We start from the raw sequence: 19,548 nt of genomic DNA on the forward strand, positions 1-19,548 counted from the left end.
TGGTGCTAATCCAAACCTGTTTGGCCCAAAGTAGCAATTTTGGACATAACACAGGGACTATTCTTGCAATTTTGTCATTTATTAAATTATAATCATATTATAATTATATTAATTTATTTATCTTTTATGAAAAAAGTTTTTTATTTTATTTTGTATTTTATTTACCCTTTTATTTTTAGATAATTTAGCTAATACTTTTTGAGTGTTTTCTAACGGGCTCAAAAAGAGGCAACAAAGTTTTCTCCATCTTCAGATGCTCAAGCACAGTCACTGATTTCTTTCCGATCAACGAAAAAGTGCTAGAATTTCTTAAATATCTTCCAAAAAAAGGCGCGGTCTTTCATTTCTTAACGACGAATCATGAAGTTATCTCTGAAACTCGAAGATCAACAACAAAATCAAAACCCAATCCTCGTCAGGGCTAAAATTCCCGTCACTGTTTTCGGTCTTCCTTTCCTCTCCGCCTTCTCCGCCACTCACCATCACGCCGCCGCCGCCTCCGACAAGCTCTCCCTCTCTCTCCGTACCCACTTTCCGTCCGGTCCCTCACTCAAGCTCTCCTACAACACCCCCACAACCACCACCGCCACCGCGGCTGCAGCTGCCACCGCACCTCTCACGCTCACTCTCAAATCAGGGGTAAGCCTTTCAGGTTCCCCCAACAATTCCCCTCTCATAATCTCCGCAAATTTCTCTTTCTCACCTCAAAACCCTAACCCTAACCCTACTTTCTCCATCCAGTTCAAACCCCGATTAGGATCATTCTCTCTCCGTAAATCAGTATCCTCCACTGTCTCAAACCCTAGTAAGAAGCCCAATGGTGAGAGTACCGCTGGTAGTGAGAATTCATATGGATTTGTGCCATTGGATCGGCCTATCAATTGGAAGGAACTAACAGTGGAATCAGCCACGAAAGACTCGATCTTGTCGGGGATTTTGATGTCGGCCGATACCGAGTTGCCAGTGACTAAACGGGTCAAGGTAAATTTACGGTGGGGCGTGAATATCCCATCTGATTACGAGAAGCAATTGCCGTATTTGAGGGTGAACAAAATTAAAGTTGAGAGAATTGATGAGGTAGTGGAAGAGAAAGGGAATCAGAAGCAGGGAATTCTGGGTGATTCCGGTGAGTTTGAGATGTTGAAGGGCATGTATTCTTGGATGAGCAGAGAATTGAATGATTTACAGAAGGAAAACAGAGAGATGAGACACACATTGGAGGACATGAAATCACTGCAGTCAATGAGGAATTACAATGGATACGCTGCTGCTACTGGTGGTGGTGGTGGTGGTGGTGGAGGAAAGAGGCCAGTGCCGGTGGTTGAAAATTCCGATGGATTTGAGCAGTGGAGGATGAAGAAGAGTGGCGGCAGTGGTGAGGCTAATGGGCAGAGAGAAACTAAGAAGAATTTGACTTCGGTAGATGTGGAGAGTGAATTGCAGAGAGCAATTAAGGCTGCATCAACTTCATGAGGTTTGAAAAATATGTCTTTGATTGTATATAACTATATATTATGATTTATGAGAATTGAGCATTGCTATTCGGTTCTTTTTATGTTTATAGGAGTTCTATATCTTTCTTGGCTACTATATCATACGATATGTGAATGAATAATTGATTGAATCTTTATAGTTTTTTCATTCTTATTGATGGCATATTGATTTCGATTTCTGAGTTCAGTTGTATGGGTTGAATATAATCTTCGGAAGACCTTATAACTTAAAATGACAATTGTACCCCTATAAAAATACTCCGAAAGAAAATTTCTAATTTCTTCCCCCCTAATGTAGGATCTTAACGTGTCCCTAAAAAATAGAAAAAACATAAATGAACATGTGATTGTAGTCTCCTGAAATTTTCCTCCAAGAACAAAAATGGATGAACATGAACCCACAAGACCAAAAGCAATTTCCAAGAAACCAAGATATTCAAGATTCACACAACAAGAGCTTCCTGCATGGAAACCAATCTTAACTCCAGGATGGGTAATTGCGTCATTTGTAACCGTTGCCATTATGTTCATCCCCACCGGCCTTTTATGTTTATCAGCATCCGAACGCGTTGTAGAAATCGTGGATCGTTATGACGATGATTGTCTCCCTGATTCATTCCGCACAAATCCAGATTCATTTATTCAAAACAACAAATCAAACAAAACATGTATCCGCACATTGAAAGTGCCACGAAAAATGACCGCACCTATCTTTATTTACTACGAACTCGATAACTTTTACCAAAATCATCGTCGGTATGTTATCATTTAGTTTCTATTTGCATGATTACATAGTATCAGGTACACATACCTGATACTATGTGAAAACTGTATGGTACCAGTACTAGATACAATGTACACATTGGACCTGATACTACGTACCAAATATGTATCAGAGATACATATTTATTGAAATTTGGGTTTTTTTAGATATGTGAAAAGTAGAAGTGACAAACAATTGCGGGACCCTGGAGCGGCAGAGGAAACGAAAGATTGTATGCCGGAAGACATAGTAGGCGGGGACAACGACGCGCCTATTGTTCCTTGTGGATTGGTCGCGTGGAGTTTGTTTAATGATACGTACACATTCTCAAAAGCGAACAAAGTTGTAGATATTGATAAAAAGGACATCGCGTGGAAAAGTGATACACGGGTTAAATTCGGGTCGAACGTGTACCCGAAAAACTTTCAAAAGGGAGAGTTGATTGGGGGTGGAGTACTAGACGAATCAAAACCCGTAATAATATGATCCTTTTTTTATATATAATTTATGTTTGACAAATTCTTGAATATTCTAGTTTATTTTTTAAAATTATATGTTGTAGTTGAGCGAGCAAGAAGATCTAATTGTGTGGATGAGGACTGCGGCGTTGCCTAATTTCAGAAAGCTTTATGGAAAAATAAACATGGATTTGGAGGCAAATGAGACGATAACGGTTGTGATACAGAATAACTACAATACGTACGATTTTGGGGGAGAAAAGAAGCTTATACTTTCGACTGCGAGTTGGATTGGTGGGAAAAACGATTTCTTTGGTATAGCGTTTCTTACGATTGGTGGGATTTGTTTATTTATGGCGATTAATTTCATATTTTTATATGTTTTTAAACCGAGGCCTCTTGGAGACCCAACATATTTGTCGTGGAATAGAAATCCAAATGCACAATGAACTTTAATGTTATTCATATATCTTTTTGTAAGTCACATAAGATCGCTTTATTCTGTGAAGTATTTAACACTTTCTAAAATTGCTTGGTTGGAACTTTGGAAGCAATTGAATGTTGACTCATAAAATATGGCTAACAGTTGTTGATCTATGATGTCAAAATTACATAACAATAACAATAAATAATATAGCAATTTGAAATTAAGTTTTAGAAAAGCAATTACCAAAAAAGTTTATTTTCAGCATTTGCAAAACCTGTTGAAGAGATATGTAACAATTTACTTTATTTAAATCTATATTACTCTATATAACTGTGTGATTAATTATTTGTAATTTATTGATATATTATTGTATTTATTTGTTAAATTAATTCAATATATTATTTGATTAGTATATTAGGTTATAGATATTAGGTTATAGACTCGTGGAAACCATGAGTTTATAAGATAAACAATGAAAATAGATTGATAAAATAAAATTTTAAAAGAATTTTAATATTAAACTATATTGAAGTATCATTTTTAATGTATGATAGTATACTTTAATAAATAAGACTTGAATGATTTATAATTTTTTTTAATAAGAAATGGTTAAAATGATTGTAAAATAATATGATCTAAATAAAAAAAAAATATTATCTTTTGATGAAAGGAAAAAAAATAAACATCGTATAGATATAAAAAACAATTAGTTACTTCAACAATTTTTATATGTAGAATTATACCTTCCAAATATAGTAAGAGATCAATACTTCAAGGACTTAAGTTGTAACTTTAGAGTTTTTTTTTAACTGACAAACTAAACTACTCCTAAATATCACTTATGTCACCTAACAAGACTTGAACTCATGATCTCTCATTTGAGAGTGTAACATCCCAAAAATCAAGATAAAATTTTCATTTTTAAAATCCAACTAAAAACTATAATTGTTTACAAAACATTGTTTCCAAAGATAATAATCACATATCAGAGTATCCCAAAATCAAAGGCCATAAAATTAGAAGGATGTGCACGATCACGCTGTTGCTTTTCTCTGATCATCTGAAGTACCTGAAACATAAAACTTAAATCGTAAGCCAAGACTTAGTGAGTTCCTCCAAATACCACACAACAGAACATATATAAAACATATACTTGGTCCATAACCTCATGGTTGGATTACCCCTAGCCCACAACCTTCCAGTTGGATTGCCTAATACATATGTGGTCCACAACCTCGTGGTTGATTACCCCTGGCCCACAACCTCTCGGTTGGATTGCCCATGTTTGTTGACTGATAAACCAAAGTAATACAGTCTCAACCCCACCAAACTATGCCGATATATATAACACATAAAAGCAACCAGATACTTCTGGATCTAAATGATCTTTAGCTCCTAAGGTGAATCCACTTCCTTCTTCCTCCTTAAAGAACACCAATAACACACTCTAAGGCTAAAAATGCTCACAAATGTGGATTAGGGTTTGCAAGGTATGAAATGGGGTTGGAGGCTGATGAGGGAAGGAGTCTTGGGGAGTTAATGATGCTTGGATAAAGTCTAAACCCTAAAAATTAGGGTTTAGCCTTCAGCCACGTACGCCCAACGTACCAGGCAGAAGGCGTGTTCCTCATAATTTAACCATAGGACCAATTTTGCAACAAAATCTCATGTTAAGGGTCAAAATTACAAATTACCTAAATTAAGATGTTATAATTCTCCCTCGCTTGAATTAGACTTCGTCCTCGAAGTCCGCTGCCGCGCATAACTCAAGGTAGTGCTCTCGCATCTCCGCCTCGGGTTCCCAAGTCCATTCGGAACCCTTTTAATATTGTCATTAGACCTTGACCAAAGATACCACCTTGTTGTACAAGGCCTTTGTCTTCATATCCAAGATCATCACTGATCTCTAAACATAATTCAGGCGATCATCAACTTGAATATCATCCAAAGGAACAACCTTTGAATCATCATCCACACACTTTCGAAGCCGAGAAACATGGAAGGTGTTGTGAATCCAACTGATCTCCTCAGGGAAATCCAACCGATAAACTACCCTGCCAACCTTGGCAATGAATCGAAACGACCCAATATACTAAGTCCCCAACTTGCTCCTCTTCCTGAAGCGTATTTGTTAAACCACTATCGCGCACGATTTAAACAAATAAAAATAAATAGAAAACTACTCTATTGCACTAACAGGTGGTACAAGTAAGCAGGGTCGGATCCTCAGGGGCACGTCCTAAAGCCTATGCCTCTTTGCATAAGGCACATACTAATTGTTGACAAGTCTATAAAACGAAATAGGGGGGGGGGAGGTTATTTCTAAAAATCAAAACTAATATAACCAAAAAATTATAAAGAAATAACTTAATTTAAAAACTATAAAATTTCAATAAGAGAAAGCAATTTCAGTTGGTGACCCCCTAATCATGCAATTAACTTTCAACACGATAATTGATTGTGCACCTGTTTAAACTGGTATTGAAGTTCATTAACAATCTCTAATGACCTTTATTAAAAAAATCATTTAATCAAAATAAACTCCTTGAATTAAATCTTACTTTTTACTAAATCAACCAAACAAGCTCTTGATTAACAAAGAAAATTAGCATTAAACACAATGTATTTCTCAGTAAAGTCCAATACATCTCATAAGCTCGGAGGCGTAAAAACTTGTTTGATCAATTCATATTAGAGTTAATCCTAAATACAAAATTAATCCAAGACAATTACTGATCTAAACAATCATATAACAAGAATGATTTACAAACAATTAAAGTGGCTAACAGAAATTGAAATCAAAATCAACCATTCAATTAAACATAGAATTGATCAAACTAAACAGGAATCACAGTCAAACATCATGTCTAATGATTAATCACATGAAAAGGTTGTGTCTTGCGAAACTAAAATCTGAGTTTTTAGCCTAACATGGCTAAACACGAATTACAAATAGTAGAAACTAGGGATGAGCAAAAGGACCGAACCGGCCGGAACCGGACCGGACCCGGGAACCGGCTTCGGCCAAAATCAAGAACCGAATCGGCCCGGCGGTTCTACCGGTTCCCGGTTCCTACAGGTTCTTGTCGTGTCCTCAAATGTTGGAATCGGTCCTCAAAAAATAGCATCATACGGTTCCGGTTTTTTCTGGTTCTACCGGTTCCGGTTATATCGGTTCCGGTTCCTACCGGTTCCAAAAATCCATAAAAATAACGTCCCGGTCCCGGCCCGACCGGTTCTATCGGGTTCCGGTACCGGTGCCGGTTCCGGTTCCGCTACCGGTTCCCCGGTCCATATGCTCATCCCTAGTAGAAACAAAAACTAAACGATAAATCTTACTAAACAATGAAAATAAATTGAATCGTATCCCCTAAATCTGCGTTTTTCACTTGAAAGTCTCTGAAAATCGCCTTGGAATCGTCAGAAATCGCCAATTAGGGCTACTGGAAGGTTATGCGGGCCTATTTATACATCCGACGGTGAAAATGGCATACATGCGATCGCATGTACTGAAGCTGCGATCGCATGTTTTTATGAAAATGTGTCTTGAACCTTTTAAATGAAGTACGGTGCCATTTGAAGCATTTTGGCCAACTTGTGATCGCATGAAGTGTAGTTACGATCGCATGAAGTGTAGTTGCGATCGCATAAATAGTCTTTTTTCATCCATATGAATTTTTGGCACGAAAAATCTTCGAAGTCAGGTTGCGAGCCATACATGCGATCGCATGGTCAAAGTTGTGATCGCATAGATAAGACATGCGATCACGTGTATTCATTTTTGTCTGCTTTTAATTGTCATTCCTCATTCCAAGTTGTTCTTGATCATTCCTCGACATCATTCCTTAGTTTAGACTCCAGTTAAGCTCCAAAGCATCCAATAACGACCCCCAAACTCGCGTATTCATCTGTATGCTCTAAATTGCCCTGAAATTCATAATAAACGTGAGTTGTACCAGAATTCTACAAAATAATCACGAAACATACAATACATAAGAATAATCGGGAGTTAGTTAGATTTTTATAATAAAATACCGATAAAACTGTGCTAAAATATGCATGAAAAATGCCTCTAACAATATTACATCCTTCTAGTGTGATACCTTCAGTAAAACCATATCGCCGACCTGGAACTCCAACTGCGATTGGTGTCTGTCGGCATAACGTTTTTGCCGACTCTAAGCTGTCTGCAACCTCTACCTGATTTCTTGAATAAACTCTGTCTTCTGGAGAACTACTTCAGTTTGCGGATGTTAGGCAGTGCTAAAATGTAACCTCGTGCGCAGTTTATCGTGGAACCTCTGCCAAAATTGGGAAGTGAACCGAACATCCTAATCTGATACAATAGAAACCGGAACACCATGTCGGGCGACGATCTCTTTCACATACATATCAACCAATTTCTCGGTCGAGGAGCTCTCCCAAATATCTATGAAGTGGGCACCCTTGGTCAGACGGTCCACTATTACCCAAATCACATCAAACCCCTTAGCCGTCCGAGGTAACTTGGTGATAAATCCATGGTGATCTTTTCTTATTTCCACATGGGAACCTCCAAAGGCTGAAGCTTGCCATATGAGCTCTGGTGCTCAGTCTTAACCATCTGACAGGTTAAGTACCTCTCAATATACCAGGCTATCTTCCTCTTCATGCACGACCACCAGTAACTAAGTCGTAAATCCCGATACATCTTGGTGACTCTAGGGTGTATCGAAATGTGACATCCCCAATTTTACGGCCAGAAAATACCGATTTGTTTATGCTTTGTTTTTAAAATAAGAGTAATCTTTTACAGAAAACAGTTGCGGAATTTGTTCCCAAAACAAAATATGATAAGAATTTATCAAAGCATTTCTTTAAAGAAATGTATTTTCATTAAATAACAAAATCTCGGGATGTCATGTTCCGATACCGACCAAAAGCATAAATAATATAAAATAGACCTTACAACAGTTATTCATAACTACTGATCTATAATCCAAAATCTCTCGTCAAGTCCACCAACTTATACTCTTGTGTCATTACCTGTAATGCAAAGAAAACTGAGTGGGTCAGGCTTGGGAGCCTGGTGAGCATATAGGGTTTTCAACCCACAATAATACATTTATTATTCAATCATCAAACAGTCAACCCAAATACCCATCCCCATATCTCCTTTATTTCTTAAGGGTTTACCCTAAGAACCAATTATCCTTCATTCTTTCATTCATAAGGATTTACCTAAGGAATTGGCACGAATTCCATTGTTGTCAAAGTTTATCTATCAGATACTAAATCCATAGCTATCAGGCGCTAACTTAATAGTCACCAAGGTTTACTCAACAGGCACGAAGTCACATCGTCACCAAGGTTTATCAAATAGGCACGAAGTCGCATCGTCACCAACGCTTACTCAATAGGTACGAAGTCGCATCGTCACCAAGGCATACTCAATAGGCACGAAGTCGCATTGTCACCAAGGCTTACTCAATAGGCATGAAGTCGCATCGTCACCAAGGCTTACTCAATAGGCACGAAGTCACATCATCACCAAGGTTTATCAAATAGGCATGAAGTCACATCGTCACCAAGGCTTACTCAATTGGCACTACGTCTCATAGTCGCCACTATTTCATCTACCCATGTTCTACCCAACATATTTGTAGATATAAAATACATATACAGTTTAAATCATTTAACACCCGTATAAAAACATCAATTCCAAGCCCATCTCAAATAGACAAATAATATATAACACATAGCACATATTTCATAGCCAATACTTTATATTTATGTGTTAGAAGAAAGTAACTATACACTCATGTGATCAGAAGATGATCGGACAACACTACGGCTTGTAGAAGTAGTATTATTCGGTGAAACCGGGAGATCTTCACAAAAACCGGGCTTCTCGCGGGCAGAGCTTCGGCTCGGGAATTTCACTTCTCGGGATCTTCGGGGCTTCGGAACTTGCTTCGGGGCTCGGGATTAATATCGGGGCTTCGGGATATTTCTTGCACACAAAACGATGCAAAAATGAGAGAGAAAGGAAGAAATGAGCAAAGAAACTCGGCTGCCATCGAATTTTATTTATAGGGGCTGAAACCCCGACTTACGCTGGGCGTAACTCAAAATTACGTTGGGCGTAATGCTTGTCGACATGTACGCTGGGTGTACCGGGTGGATAAGGTCGGATGAGTCACGGGTTTGGTATTATCCGATTTTATAATTAAATAAATATATTTTAATTATTTAAAAACTTCCGAAATTCATATCTTCCTTAAACGAGCTTCGTTTTCGACGTTCTTTATATCTACACGTAGGTGAGACTATGCTCTACAACTTTCGTTTAGACTCCGTCGACAAATTTTGACTTAATTGTTATTATATTATTTTTAGTAGGCCGGGACAGGAAAACTCCATTATAAATTCATAACTTCGTCATACGATGCCCGTTTTCGTCCGTCTTTTTACCGTTGGACTACTATCGACGAGATCTTCGATTCTCGTTTAGATTGTTTCGGCTAAAAACCGCTTGATCTCAAATCGAGTATCTGGGCTGCATACCGCTGAGTCGAAACTTAGAAAAATCATAACTTCCTCATACAAAGTCAAATTTGGACGTTCCTTTAATGCACGCTCTCAATTTAACGAAGTCTACGACTTTCATTTAGATCACTAAGGCTAGATATCGCTCTAACGTAAATTCACATTTTACGTCGCGTTGTGTCGTGTTGGTTCTGTCGCGAAACTTCGACAGGTCATAACTTCTTCGTTATAACTCGGATCTCAACGTTCTTTGTATCTACAGAATCCTTGTAACATATACTAAAAATTAGTTAAGATTATTCCTTCAAAATAATCTTCCATCAAAAATTCATTTTTGACACTTAACGTCTCTAAATTAACTAGCCCTGATCTACGAGCGTTACACGAAAATCTGGACTTGTATGCCTCCTCCAACAAAGTTTGCTTAATCACACCAAAATCTGGTACCCAAACCCGACCGTATCGGTTCAACAATCCACGACTATTAGTAGAAAACCTATTGATCTCACCCTTGATTCGCTCCTGTTTCCAATTCTACTTCTTGAATACCTTGGCCTGAGCATCCCTAATCAAATTCGGCAGTGGCGAATCAATCGAAATCCTCATGCATAAAATCCCAACAGAAGAACCAATCGATTTGTAGCTCAAGGCACCAGTGATCAAATTCGCTTTCCCTAGATGGTACAGAATCTCGTAGCCATAATCCTTGACCATGTCAAGCCACCTATGTTATCTCATGTTCAGATTCGGCTGATCCATGAGATATCTCAAACTCTTGTGATCCGTGTAGATGGTACACAGGATTCCATATAGGTAATGTAACCAAATCTTGAGAGCAAGCACCACTGCTCCCAACTCCAAATCATATGTCGGATACTGAACCTCATACACAATAACCCTCCCGCGCTGCATAAGAACTACCCCCATACCAGTGATGAAAGCATCACAATAAACAACAAAATCATCAACACCCTTAGGAAGGGTCAACATTGGGGCCTCACATAACTTCTGCCTCAGTGTCTCGAATACAACCTGCTGCTCAGGCCCCAACGGAAATCCACGCCCTTCCTCGTCAGATGAGTGAGGGGTACAACAACCTTGGAGAAATCCTGAATGAATCTTCGATAATACCTTGCTAATCCTAGAAAACTCCTGATCTCCGAAGGGGACTTCAGAACCCCACACTGAATAACAAACTCATTCTTGATCGGGCCGACCATAATCCCGTTTTGGTTAACGATAAAAGGATGCAATGAATTAACATTGTTCGATCAATATGAACATGATAACTATTCTATTAATTAAGTGCTTCGTAAGTGACTATGTTGGAATCATTAACTACAAGTATTTATAATCATAAACCCGAACAACATATCAATGTTGAGTTCATATACTAGTAAATCTCGAATAATTAAACATATCAATACCATAGGGGGTGCGGGGGCAGAGATCTATAGACCATAATACAATCTCTATTTTATACACTACTCAATAATGTTGTTAAAGTTATTTGATTATTTTTAATAATAACCATAAAATATATGATGTCAAGAGTTATTCCGCACAACAAAACAATTAGCCAAAAGAGTTATCTGTTGCCGCCACTTTGTGCGGGCATACATCTAATTATATATCATATATATTGTGCATTAAAGATAACTCTTAAGTGTTAGGACTTTCTTATCCCTAATTACTTATCATATATATTCAAACTTTGGTTATAAATCTAAGACATATTCATTATTATATTTACTTATAAGAGATAGAAGATGTCTAGGTAATGATTAATGATTCAAAATTTAAATCCTTATTTGGCTTTTAAAATTCAAAATATGAATATTGATATTTATATTTTTTTAAAGTATTAAATATGAATTAATCTTTAAGGATGCCACATGGCATCATTAGAATCATACTCTAGAAAAGTGTCACCTGACAATTAGTGATTGTTAAACCGTTGTTGATTGAATTCTCATGGACACAACCTAATGGTCAATGCCTCTTTGCGTAAGGCACATACTAATCATTAAAACAAAAAAAATATAAAAAAAATTGGGGGTGGTTATTTAAAACTAAAACTAAAAATTGCAGTGAAATTAACTAAATGAAATTAACAATAAAAACAAATTCAGCTCTGCTACAATTTTCCTAGTCATGCAATCAACCTGGATCTGGTTATTCAAAATGTGTTCTATCTAAGTTGGTATTGAAAAAAACTAACAAGCTCTAGTATAATCTCTTTTGCCTAGTTAAATTACCTAAACCAAACTTTTCAGTTAACCCTAACTTTTTATTGATCCAATTAAACAAACTCTTAATTAAATTCAGAAAAAGTTGCATTAAGATCTGTGTAAAATTCTCAACATTACCCAATACTTCTCACAAGCTCGGAAGTGTAAATATATGAAATTTCAATTTATATCAGAGTTAAACCCCTGACATGGAACAAATTTGATATTTGTTACTTATTACCAGTTGACAAGATCAATCACAAATTCTATTAACTAATTAACTTGAATGATTAAACCCTAGCTAGGTGACCAAACTAACAAGAATTAAGAATCAAACATTCATTAAGCTCAAAATTGAAAAAACTATATAGAAGCACACAATAAAAACCAAATCTAATAACAGATCACATGAAAAGTACTAGTCTATTGCAGACCTAAAAACTAGCTTTCTAGCCATACATGGCTAAAAACGAATTATAAATAGTAAAAAGAGAAACTAATTGATTAATCTTGCTAACTAATTGTAGAAGATGATCCTCAACTTTCATATTTTCAGAAATCATTGAAATCAGAGAGAAATTGCTTAAAAAATCGTATTTTCCGTCATCTAGAGCTTCAGGAATCGGCTAGGCTTCAAACTGATCAAATGGGTCATATTTATATGCAAACATGTAACTTCTAGAGCAAGATTACGAAAAATGCAATCGCATATATGCAAAAATGTGATCGTATTTTCCTCCAAATTTTCCCGAATTGTCGTTTAACAAAGTACGATGTTACTTCTGACATCTTTTTGAACCTCGACACAAAAATGCGATCATTTATGCGATCGCATTGTTGCCCATATGATCCCATTTTTCTAAATTTTCGCAAACACGAAAGTCGTCTGAAAGTCTGTCTAGTTTTCGGACAATTTTGAATCTCGTCAATCGGAGTTACGAATCATGAGATATGGTGACAAATGGTCAAAGTTGCCATAAATATCCTTTAGGCTTTAGAATGTAGCAATCTATCTTCATATGACCAATTTGATCGATTTTTCTTGACCAAAACAACTTCTAAGCATTCCTCAGAGTCCTTAATAAGTTCCAAGTTCCAATTAACTCCAATGCTCCATCAAACGCATCCAAAACCGCTCTCAAAGTACTTCTCCACTCGAATTATCTGAAAATAACATAAAAACATGAGCAGTACGAGAATTCTAACGAATGACATGAGCTGGACATTATTTAAAATAATGACATGCAAATGTGTAAAATATGATGCTAAATGTTAATAAAAACTACCCTAAAAAATGCATAAAATGACATTTATCAATGATTTTTATTTATTAGGTAGTATAAATATATATAGATTTATATATTACATAACATTGGTATTTTTGTTTTGGTTCATAATGAGTAAATAGATATAGATTTATGTACCTTTTCAGATTAATTTTACTTCTTTTTATTTTACTACGTTTAAAATTATAATTTTATTATTAGGTTATATAAATTTGATTATTTATTTTCACACGTAAATAACAAAATAATATGTTAATACTAATATTTGAACTTTTTATCTAATTTATATATATATATATATATATATATATATATATATATATATATATATATATATAATGGAAAATTTTAATAGAGAACCATTATGATTGGTTCTCCAATAAACCAAATATTTTTTCAAGTTTTAGAGCTTATTCTTTATCAAAAAAAAAAATTAAAAATATTTAAATTCATAATTTCATATTTTGAATGGTAATATGTTTTTCGGATTCACTGTGTGAATTCAGATTCACATTTATGAATCTGTATAGATTAATATTGTGAATTTGATGGAAAAAAAGTAAATTTTTTTATTAAATTTGATATCATTGAAAAAGGATAAAAAAAAAATCTGAATTTCTGTATTTTTTGTTTTTTATTGATAAAAATAAACTTTAAAAATTAAAAAAAATATTCATTGAATTCATTGAACTCGTTATTATTTATTTGGTACATATCTAGTTAGGTAATTTCAAAAGAAAATTTGTAATTTGAACTTCTTGAGTCAAATAATCAAATATTCTTATTTTACACGAACATATTAAAACATTTATAAAATAAAATGTATATAAAACTAAAAGTTCAAGGAAATATCACCATACTAAACTATTTCAAGTATATTGGTGAAAATGAGCCAAATATATTTGCAAATGTCTAAGAAAATTATTGTATTTTGATAATTTTTAACTAATACCTTTCGTAAGTAATTTAGTATTGCTTTTCTATACCAAATGTTTACATACTGCAAAAAGAAAATATATGTTCATATTTATATTTGAAGTAACCTATCACAAATTGAGAGAAACTATAATATTAACAAAAAAATGTCCATTATCTGCTTTATGAAAAGCATAACGTTGGTAAAAGACAAATTAAAAGTCCCCACAAAATTGTATCCACAAACATATCTCATCCCCAAGTTGACAAGTTCGCATTTTCTCTTTCAAGTGGGCAATTAGATTTATATAATTAAAAATGTAAAGTAACCTTTATATATTTACTGGTTTATAACATATGGGAATCATGGTTATAAAATTAATTAAATCTTAATAGTGAGAATTTAAAATTATTAATCAACTAATTTAAATAAATTATTAATTAAATGATATTTTTTTGTTATATAAAATTATAATCATTAATTTGAATAAATATGTGAAATTATATCATCCTATAATTTGTATTAATTTTATTTTAATTTTTATTCTAATTTTATTAATTTATTGTAATTAGAATGAGAAATTTAAATTTTGAATTTTGAAATTGAAAATTAATAGGTTGATAAGTGACATGCATTAATTAGGAGCCTAATAGGATGACACATTTCAATAGAAGAATAAAATATACATTAATTAGGAGACCTAATATGATGACACATGTCAAAAGGAGATTAAAACTATATTTTTATTAGAATAGGGATTATGATGTGTTAACTTAAAGATAATAATTCTTAAATTAACAAAAAAAAAAAAAAACAATATAGTTTCATTGAATATATTTAGGAGGTTTTTGACGTAAAATAAATTATAATATTTGAATATTTGGATGATCAGAGAGTTAAAATCACATACAATTAATCAGATTGCTCTTCTGATTGTTTTTATATTTTTTAATGAGATGAAGCCAGTTTACATCTTGTTTTTATCTGAATTCTTTTATATTTTTCCATCTCTATTTCTTTTAATTTTGTATGATAAAAATGAAATCACAATTAATATTTATAATTCGTTTAAATGCAAATCTAAAAACCATTTGATATCTTTTGGTTCGTTGAAATTGAGCAGCTCTATTCAGGGCCTTTTGGTAAACAAAAGGCGTCGTTGCGTGTGTGCCACCTGCCACTGATACCTACATATATAGATACAGAAGGAACGAAGATGCGCCATACAATTTGCATTTCTGGAAAAAACTCGTAAAGTGCTGAGATAAACCCTAATCTTAGTTCCAATGGCATCTCTAATGTTGCCATCTCCATCATCATGCTCTACTTCTTCTTCATCATCGCCGTTTTCTCGGCGCTCTTTCAGTCGTGGTTTCATTAACAGCGAGGCTCGTATTCCCGCTTCTGCTAACAACATCGTAAGTTGCTTGTTTATATATTTGCTTTAAGTCCTATATTCTATGAATAAATCGTTGAGATATTGCAAGATAGGAATGTTTTTGTTTCTGTCAATTATAATGTTGTGCGTTTCGTAGTGTAATTGATTTTGTATTTTTGTTATTGTGTTGCTCATTTTTCCTCTATTAGGTTGGATACTTTCGAATTTTCCAAATGATTAACGGAACTCACAGTTTTTTGGAACAATTTTCATCTTTCGCTCAACATTTAACCGATTCTCATATCAGATAACATCATTTTGAATTCCCGAGACAATCTGGATATTAAATCCAATTCGTTTTGTCCATCTACAATCTATCCCGTAGGTTTTATTTCGATGGTCCGAGTCTAAATAAATGAATGTATCTTGTATTTTGATTTTAGTACCTAAACTATTGTTATGCTTCAGTGACTAGAACACAGGAGTCCTGTTTGGCTTCTTGTTTTGCTTGATTTCACCAATTTTGGAAGTAACAGTTGTCTTTGAATATACATATTGAAGTAGTCTACATACATACTGTCAAGTTACTTAAACGTAATGTAAGTTGCTATGCTTGTCTTACTGAGATAATATAACGAGCTTAAAGTCAATAACTCAATATGTTTTTATTTAGAGACTGAAATTCGGTATACTTATGCCGTTGAGTATTTATGGTGGTATCATGGAGGTTATGGGTTTAAATCCCCCTTCTCCCTGCCTACTATTAAATGTAAATCGGTGTGGGCATGTAGCAATTAGATTTTAGCAGAAACATACATCTGAAGGGCCAAATGCACTCTTTAGGACATGGCTTGTATGCATACTATATTTGAAGTCGTTTGTTGATTTGTTCTATTCCAATCTAAGGAGATTAAGCATGCTATGTTTCAACTTTAAAGGTGATGTGGATTGTAAATATTTCATGGAAAATTGTAACTAGAACAAGGGTTGATAACATATGCTAGGAAATATTTATAAAATGTTAGGTTAACAAGTTTATATCAGAGAACCAGCTGGTTTTACTTCTAAGATAAAAGTTCAGTTGCTAAGTTTCCAGTTTAAAAAGTTCAAAGATTGATTAAGATTGGTTGTTTTTTTAGAGGTGTGAGATTAGTAAATCATTAAATGGGAAACCATGTGTACCAATTATCAAAGATGGAATGCTGTCCAACTTCATGGAAGCTGGGCGCATGAATCATGCTGTTATGAATGGGAAGCTTAAAATATTCTCTGGCACAGCAAATTCTGCACTTTCTCAGGTATTATTCATTTTAAAAACATATGATAACTTCTTCAACTTCATAAGATGGCAACTCAAAATGTTGCTTGTAACATTATATAAAATGTTGCTTGTAACATTAGTCATTAGGTATTCCTTATCTATAAATCATGGCTAAAATAAATTTCAGGAAATTGCAAGTTACATGGGGCTTGATCTTGGAATGATTCAGATAAAGCGATTTGCAGATGGTGAAATATATGTTCAATTACAAGAGAGTGTACGTGGGTGTGATGTGTATCTGGTGCAACCTACCAGCCCTCCTGCAAATGAAAATCTCATGGAGCTTTTAGTTACAATAGATGCATGCAGAAGAGCATCAGCCAAAAACATCACAGCTGTCATCCCTTATTTTGGATACGCCAGAGCAGATAGAAAGGTAAACCTAAATTTCATTTAGAGTTAAGTAAATTAACCTTTAAAAAATTTAATTTTTCTCATATTTCATCAGACTCAAGGGCGTGAATCTATTGCTGCAAAACTAGTAGCAAACCTGATTACTGAAGCAGGTGCAGATCGTGTTCTTGCTTGTGATCTTCATTCTGGGCAGTCCATGGGTTATTTTGATATCCCGGTGGATCATGTTTACTGTCAGGTAAGTATTTTTTTTTTTATTTTTTTTTTTTTTAAATTCTGATAGTTTATCTGTTATTATGTTGTAGCCTGTGATTCTTGATTATCTTGCCAGCAAGTCGATTTGCTCAAATGACTTGGTGGTTGTGTCGCCTGATGTTGGTGGAGTTGCCAGGGCACGTGCTTTTGCCAAAAAGTTATCTGATGCGCCTTTGGCAATTGTTGACAAAAGACGCCATGGACACAATGTAGCTGAGGTACCTTTTTTTTTTGTCTTTCTCTTTCCTTTGTGGCATTGTAAGTCGCAGAGGGGCCTTGCTGTTATGTGTGATTATTAAGCCATGTGTCGCTCAGATTCGTTTACAGAAAAAATTGTAACACATTTTTAGGTGATGAATTTAATTGGTGATGTCAAAGGAAAAGTTGCTGTGATGTTGGATGACATGATCGACACTGCTGGTGAGTCATTCAAGATGTTAACCACTTGTACTGTATCAAAATTAACACTTTTTTTTTGTGTGTTACTTTCAGGAACTATTTCTAAAGGCGCAGCTCTATTACATGAAGAGGGAGCCAGGGAAGTCTATGCATGTTGCACTCATGGTGTATTCAGGTAAGCTGACTGTGACTGTGACTGTGACTTTGTGTATACAAGACTAACACAGTTTATCCAATTAAAACATTTTTTTACAGCCCCCCTGCAATTGAGAGGTTATCAAGTGGACTTTTTCAAGAAGTGATTGTAACGAACACGATTCCTTTAAAGGAACAACATTATTTCCCACAGCTGACTGTTCTTTCAGTGGCAAATCTTTTGGGTGAAACTATTTGGCGTGTTCATGATGATACCTCTGTAAGTAGCATCTTCACATGAGCTTTCAGAAACAAGCAGAATGCTCTTTGTTCTTGCTTTTGCTTCAAACTACTCATTCACCATCGTATTCTTTATATACTACCAATTACTTAGTATATCATTTCTTAATCTTTTGCATATGAAAACAAACATACACAGCCATAATTGTAGCTGGAGTTTATTTTCTTTTAAGTCCATAGTTGTGAAGATAGTCTTGTGCACATTTGATTTTATATTTGACTCGTAGTAGTTGAAATTGCCACTTTTTGTGTTCATGATTCGTAATGCAGTATGTTGTATTGTTGGCAAAATGATATGGATACTTCTATTTTTCTGATGGAAAGCTTTGTCTTGTTGAATTATATGGGAGGATAGAGTTTAGATATTATGGATTTTGTTGATTAAAGAATAGATGCCATTGATTGAAGTTATATTATAACACCAACTTTGGTGTTATAGTATCTATTTACATCAAAATGGTACAAGAGATGGATTGTGGTTGGAGAGAAATTTACACCAAAAATGAGATTTGGAGTGAGATTAGAGATTATCTTTAACAAACATCAAAGGTGTTTGGCAAGTGTCGAACTGTATACATCATTGTAGAGATGCACAAAATCAGTTTTAAATGAATATTTGGTCCGATTAATGTGTCCACTTACAACGTATTGCACTTAATATCATGTCACTAAGAGAAACAACATTCTAGATCTAGGTACTAGCTTGGATTAGTAAATCAATATTCGTTGTGGCTAAGACTTTGTATTGGTCAGAGTTTTTCCCTTTTTGCCATCATTTTAAAATATCAAAGCTTGAAAACTATTAGCTAGTTACATTACAAACTTAATTGGTTGCTTTATATAAATTGTAAATTCGTCCAAATATATTAGAATTCTTGTTCGTTTTGATTTTATTTTTCTATAAAGTTAAACGTTTTGATTTGGAAGAAAACTCATTTAATTGTAAAATATAATGTTCAAAATTTGATCTCTTTCCTTTATTTTAATTTTCTTTTGACCCAAAAAGTGTACTTATAGTAGTCATAATTTCAATTACGCTTTAAAATTTAAAAATGGATATAATACCAAGAAAATCAGGTAATGCAAGTGATTAATTATAAGTTAATAAATTAATTATAAAAATAAAACTATTTAAAAAAGCTTATTATAATTCTAAATCAATAATAAATAAACTAAAGTATTAATTGTATAAAATCTTATATTTTCGAATTTTGTATGTTTATTTTTTTATTATTATTTTTTTTTCAGAACAACTAACACACACATATACTATCCTACTTCTAAACCTACAACTTTTGTATCTA

The 19,548-nt window shown here is 34.3% G+C and overlaps 3 protein-coding genes across 3 annotated transcripts; all 3 read left to right on the forward strand.

Moving 5' to 3' along the window:
* Positions 1-360: 360 nt before the first annotated feature.
* Positions 361-1,473, forward strand: LOC145095084 (uncharacterized). Its single transcript, XM_079033025.1, has one exon. The coding sequence runs from the start codon at positions 361-363 to the stop codon at positions 1,471-1,473; it is 1,113 nt and encodes a 370-aa protein (XP_078889151.1).
* Positions 1,474-1,682: 209 nt separating this feature from the next.
* On the forward strand, positions 1,683-3,242 carry LOC145091672 (ALA-interacting subunit 5-like). The gene is made up of 3 exons (XM_079029442.1): positions 1,683-2,249; positions 2,424-2,730; positions 2,819-3,242. Exons 1-3 carry the CDS (start codon positions 1,876-1,878, stop codon positions 3,161-3,163), a joined length of 1,026 nt encoding a protein of 341 aa, XP_078885568.1. The 5' UTR covers positions 1,683-1,875; the 3' UTR covers positions 3,164-3,242.
* Positions 3,243-15,262: 12,020 nt separating this feature from the next.
* LOC145091673 (ribose-phosphate pyrophosphokinase 1-like) lies at positions 15,263-18,486 on the forward strand. The gene is made up of 8 exons (XM_079029443.1): positions 15,263-15,520; positions 16,620-16,778; positions 16,929-17,177; positions 17,250-17,393; positions 17,461-17,628; positions 17,761-17,830; positions 17,903-17,984; positions 18,065-18,486. Exons 1-8 carry the CDS (start codon positions 15,389-15,391, stop codon positions 18,243-18,245), a joined length of 1,185 nt encoding a protein of 394 aa, XP_078885569.1. The 5' UTR covers positions 15,263-15,388; the 3' UTR covers positions 18,246-18,486.
* The last annotated feature ends 1,062 nt before the right edge of the window (positions 18,487-19,548 follow it).

This window comes from Lactuca serriola, chromosome 3, assembly GCF_051521515.1.
Source record: "Lactuca serriola cultivar US96UC23 chromosome 3, Lser_US96UC23_V15, whole genome shotgun sequence".
NCBI lineage: Eukaryota > Viridiplantae > Streptophyta > Magnoliopsida > Asterales > Asteraceae > Lactuca > Lactuca serriola.

What these genes read in the sequence shown, in the direction of transcription:
- LOC145095084 (XM_079033025.1), top strand. Translation starts at nt 361, where the DNA reads ATGAAGTTATCTCTGAAACTCGAAGATCAACAACAAAATCAAAACCCA.
- LOC145091672 (XM_079029442.1), top strand. Translation starts at nt 1,876, where the DNA reads ATGGATGAACATGAACCCACAAGACCAAAAGCAATTTCCAAGAAACCA. An exon ending in TTTTACCAAAATCATCGTCG is followed by an intron (nt 2,250 to 2,423) that starts GTATGTTATCAT and finishes GGGTTTTTTTAG; the next exon opens with ATATGTGAAAAGTAGAAGTG. An exon ending in TACTAGACGAATCAAAACCC is followed by an intron (nt 2,731 to 2,818) that starts GTAATAATATGA and finishes TATATGTTGTAG; the next exon opens with TTGAGCGAGCAAGAAGATCT.
- LOC145091673 (XM_079029443.1), top strand. Translation starts at nt 15,389, where the DNA reads ATGGCATCTCTAATGTTGCCATCTCCATCATCATGCTCTACTTCTTCT. An exon ending in CCGCTTCTGCTAACAACATC is followed by an intron (nt 15,521 to 16,619) that starts GTAAGTTGCTTG and finishes TTGTTTTTTTAG; the next exon opens with AGGTGTGAGATTAGTAAATC. An exon ending in CAAATTCTGCACTTTCTCAG is followed by an intron (nt 16,779 to 16,928) that starts GTATTATTCATT and finishes AATAAATTTCAG; the next exon opens with GAAATTGCAAGTTACATGGG.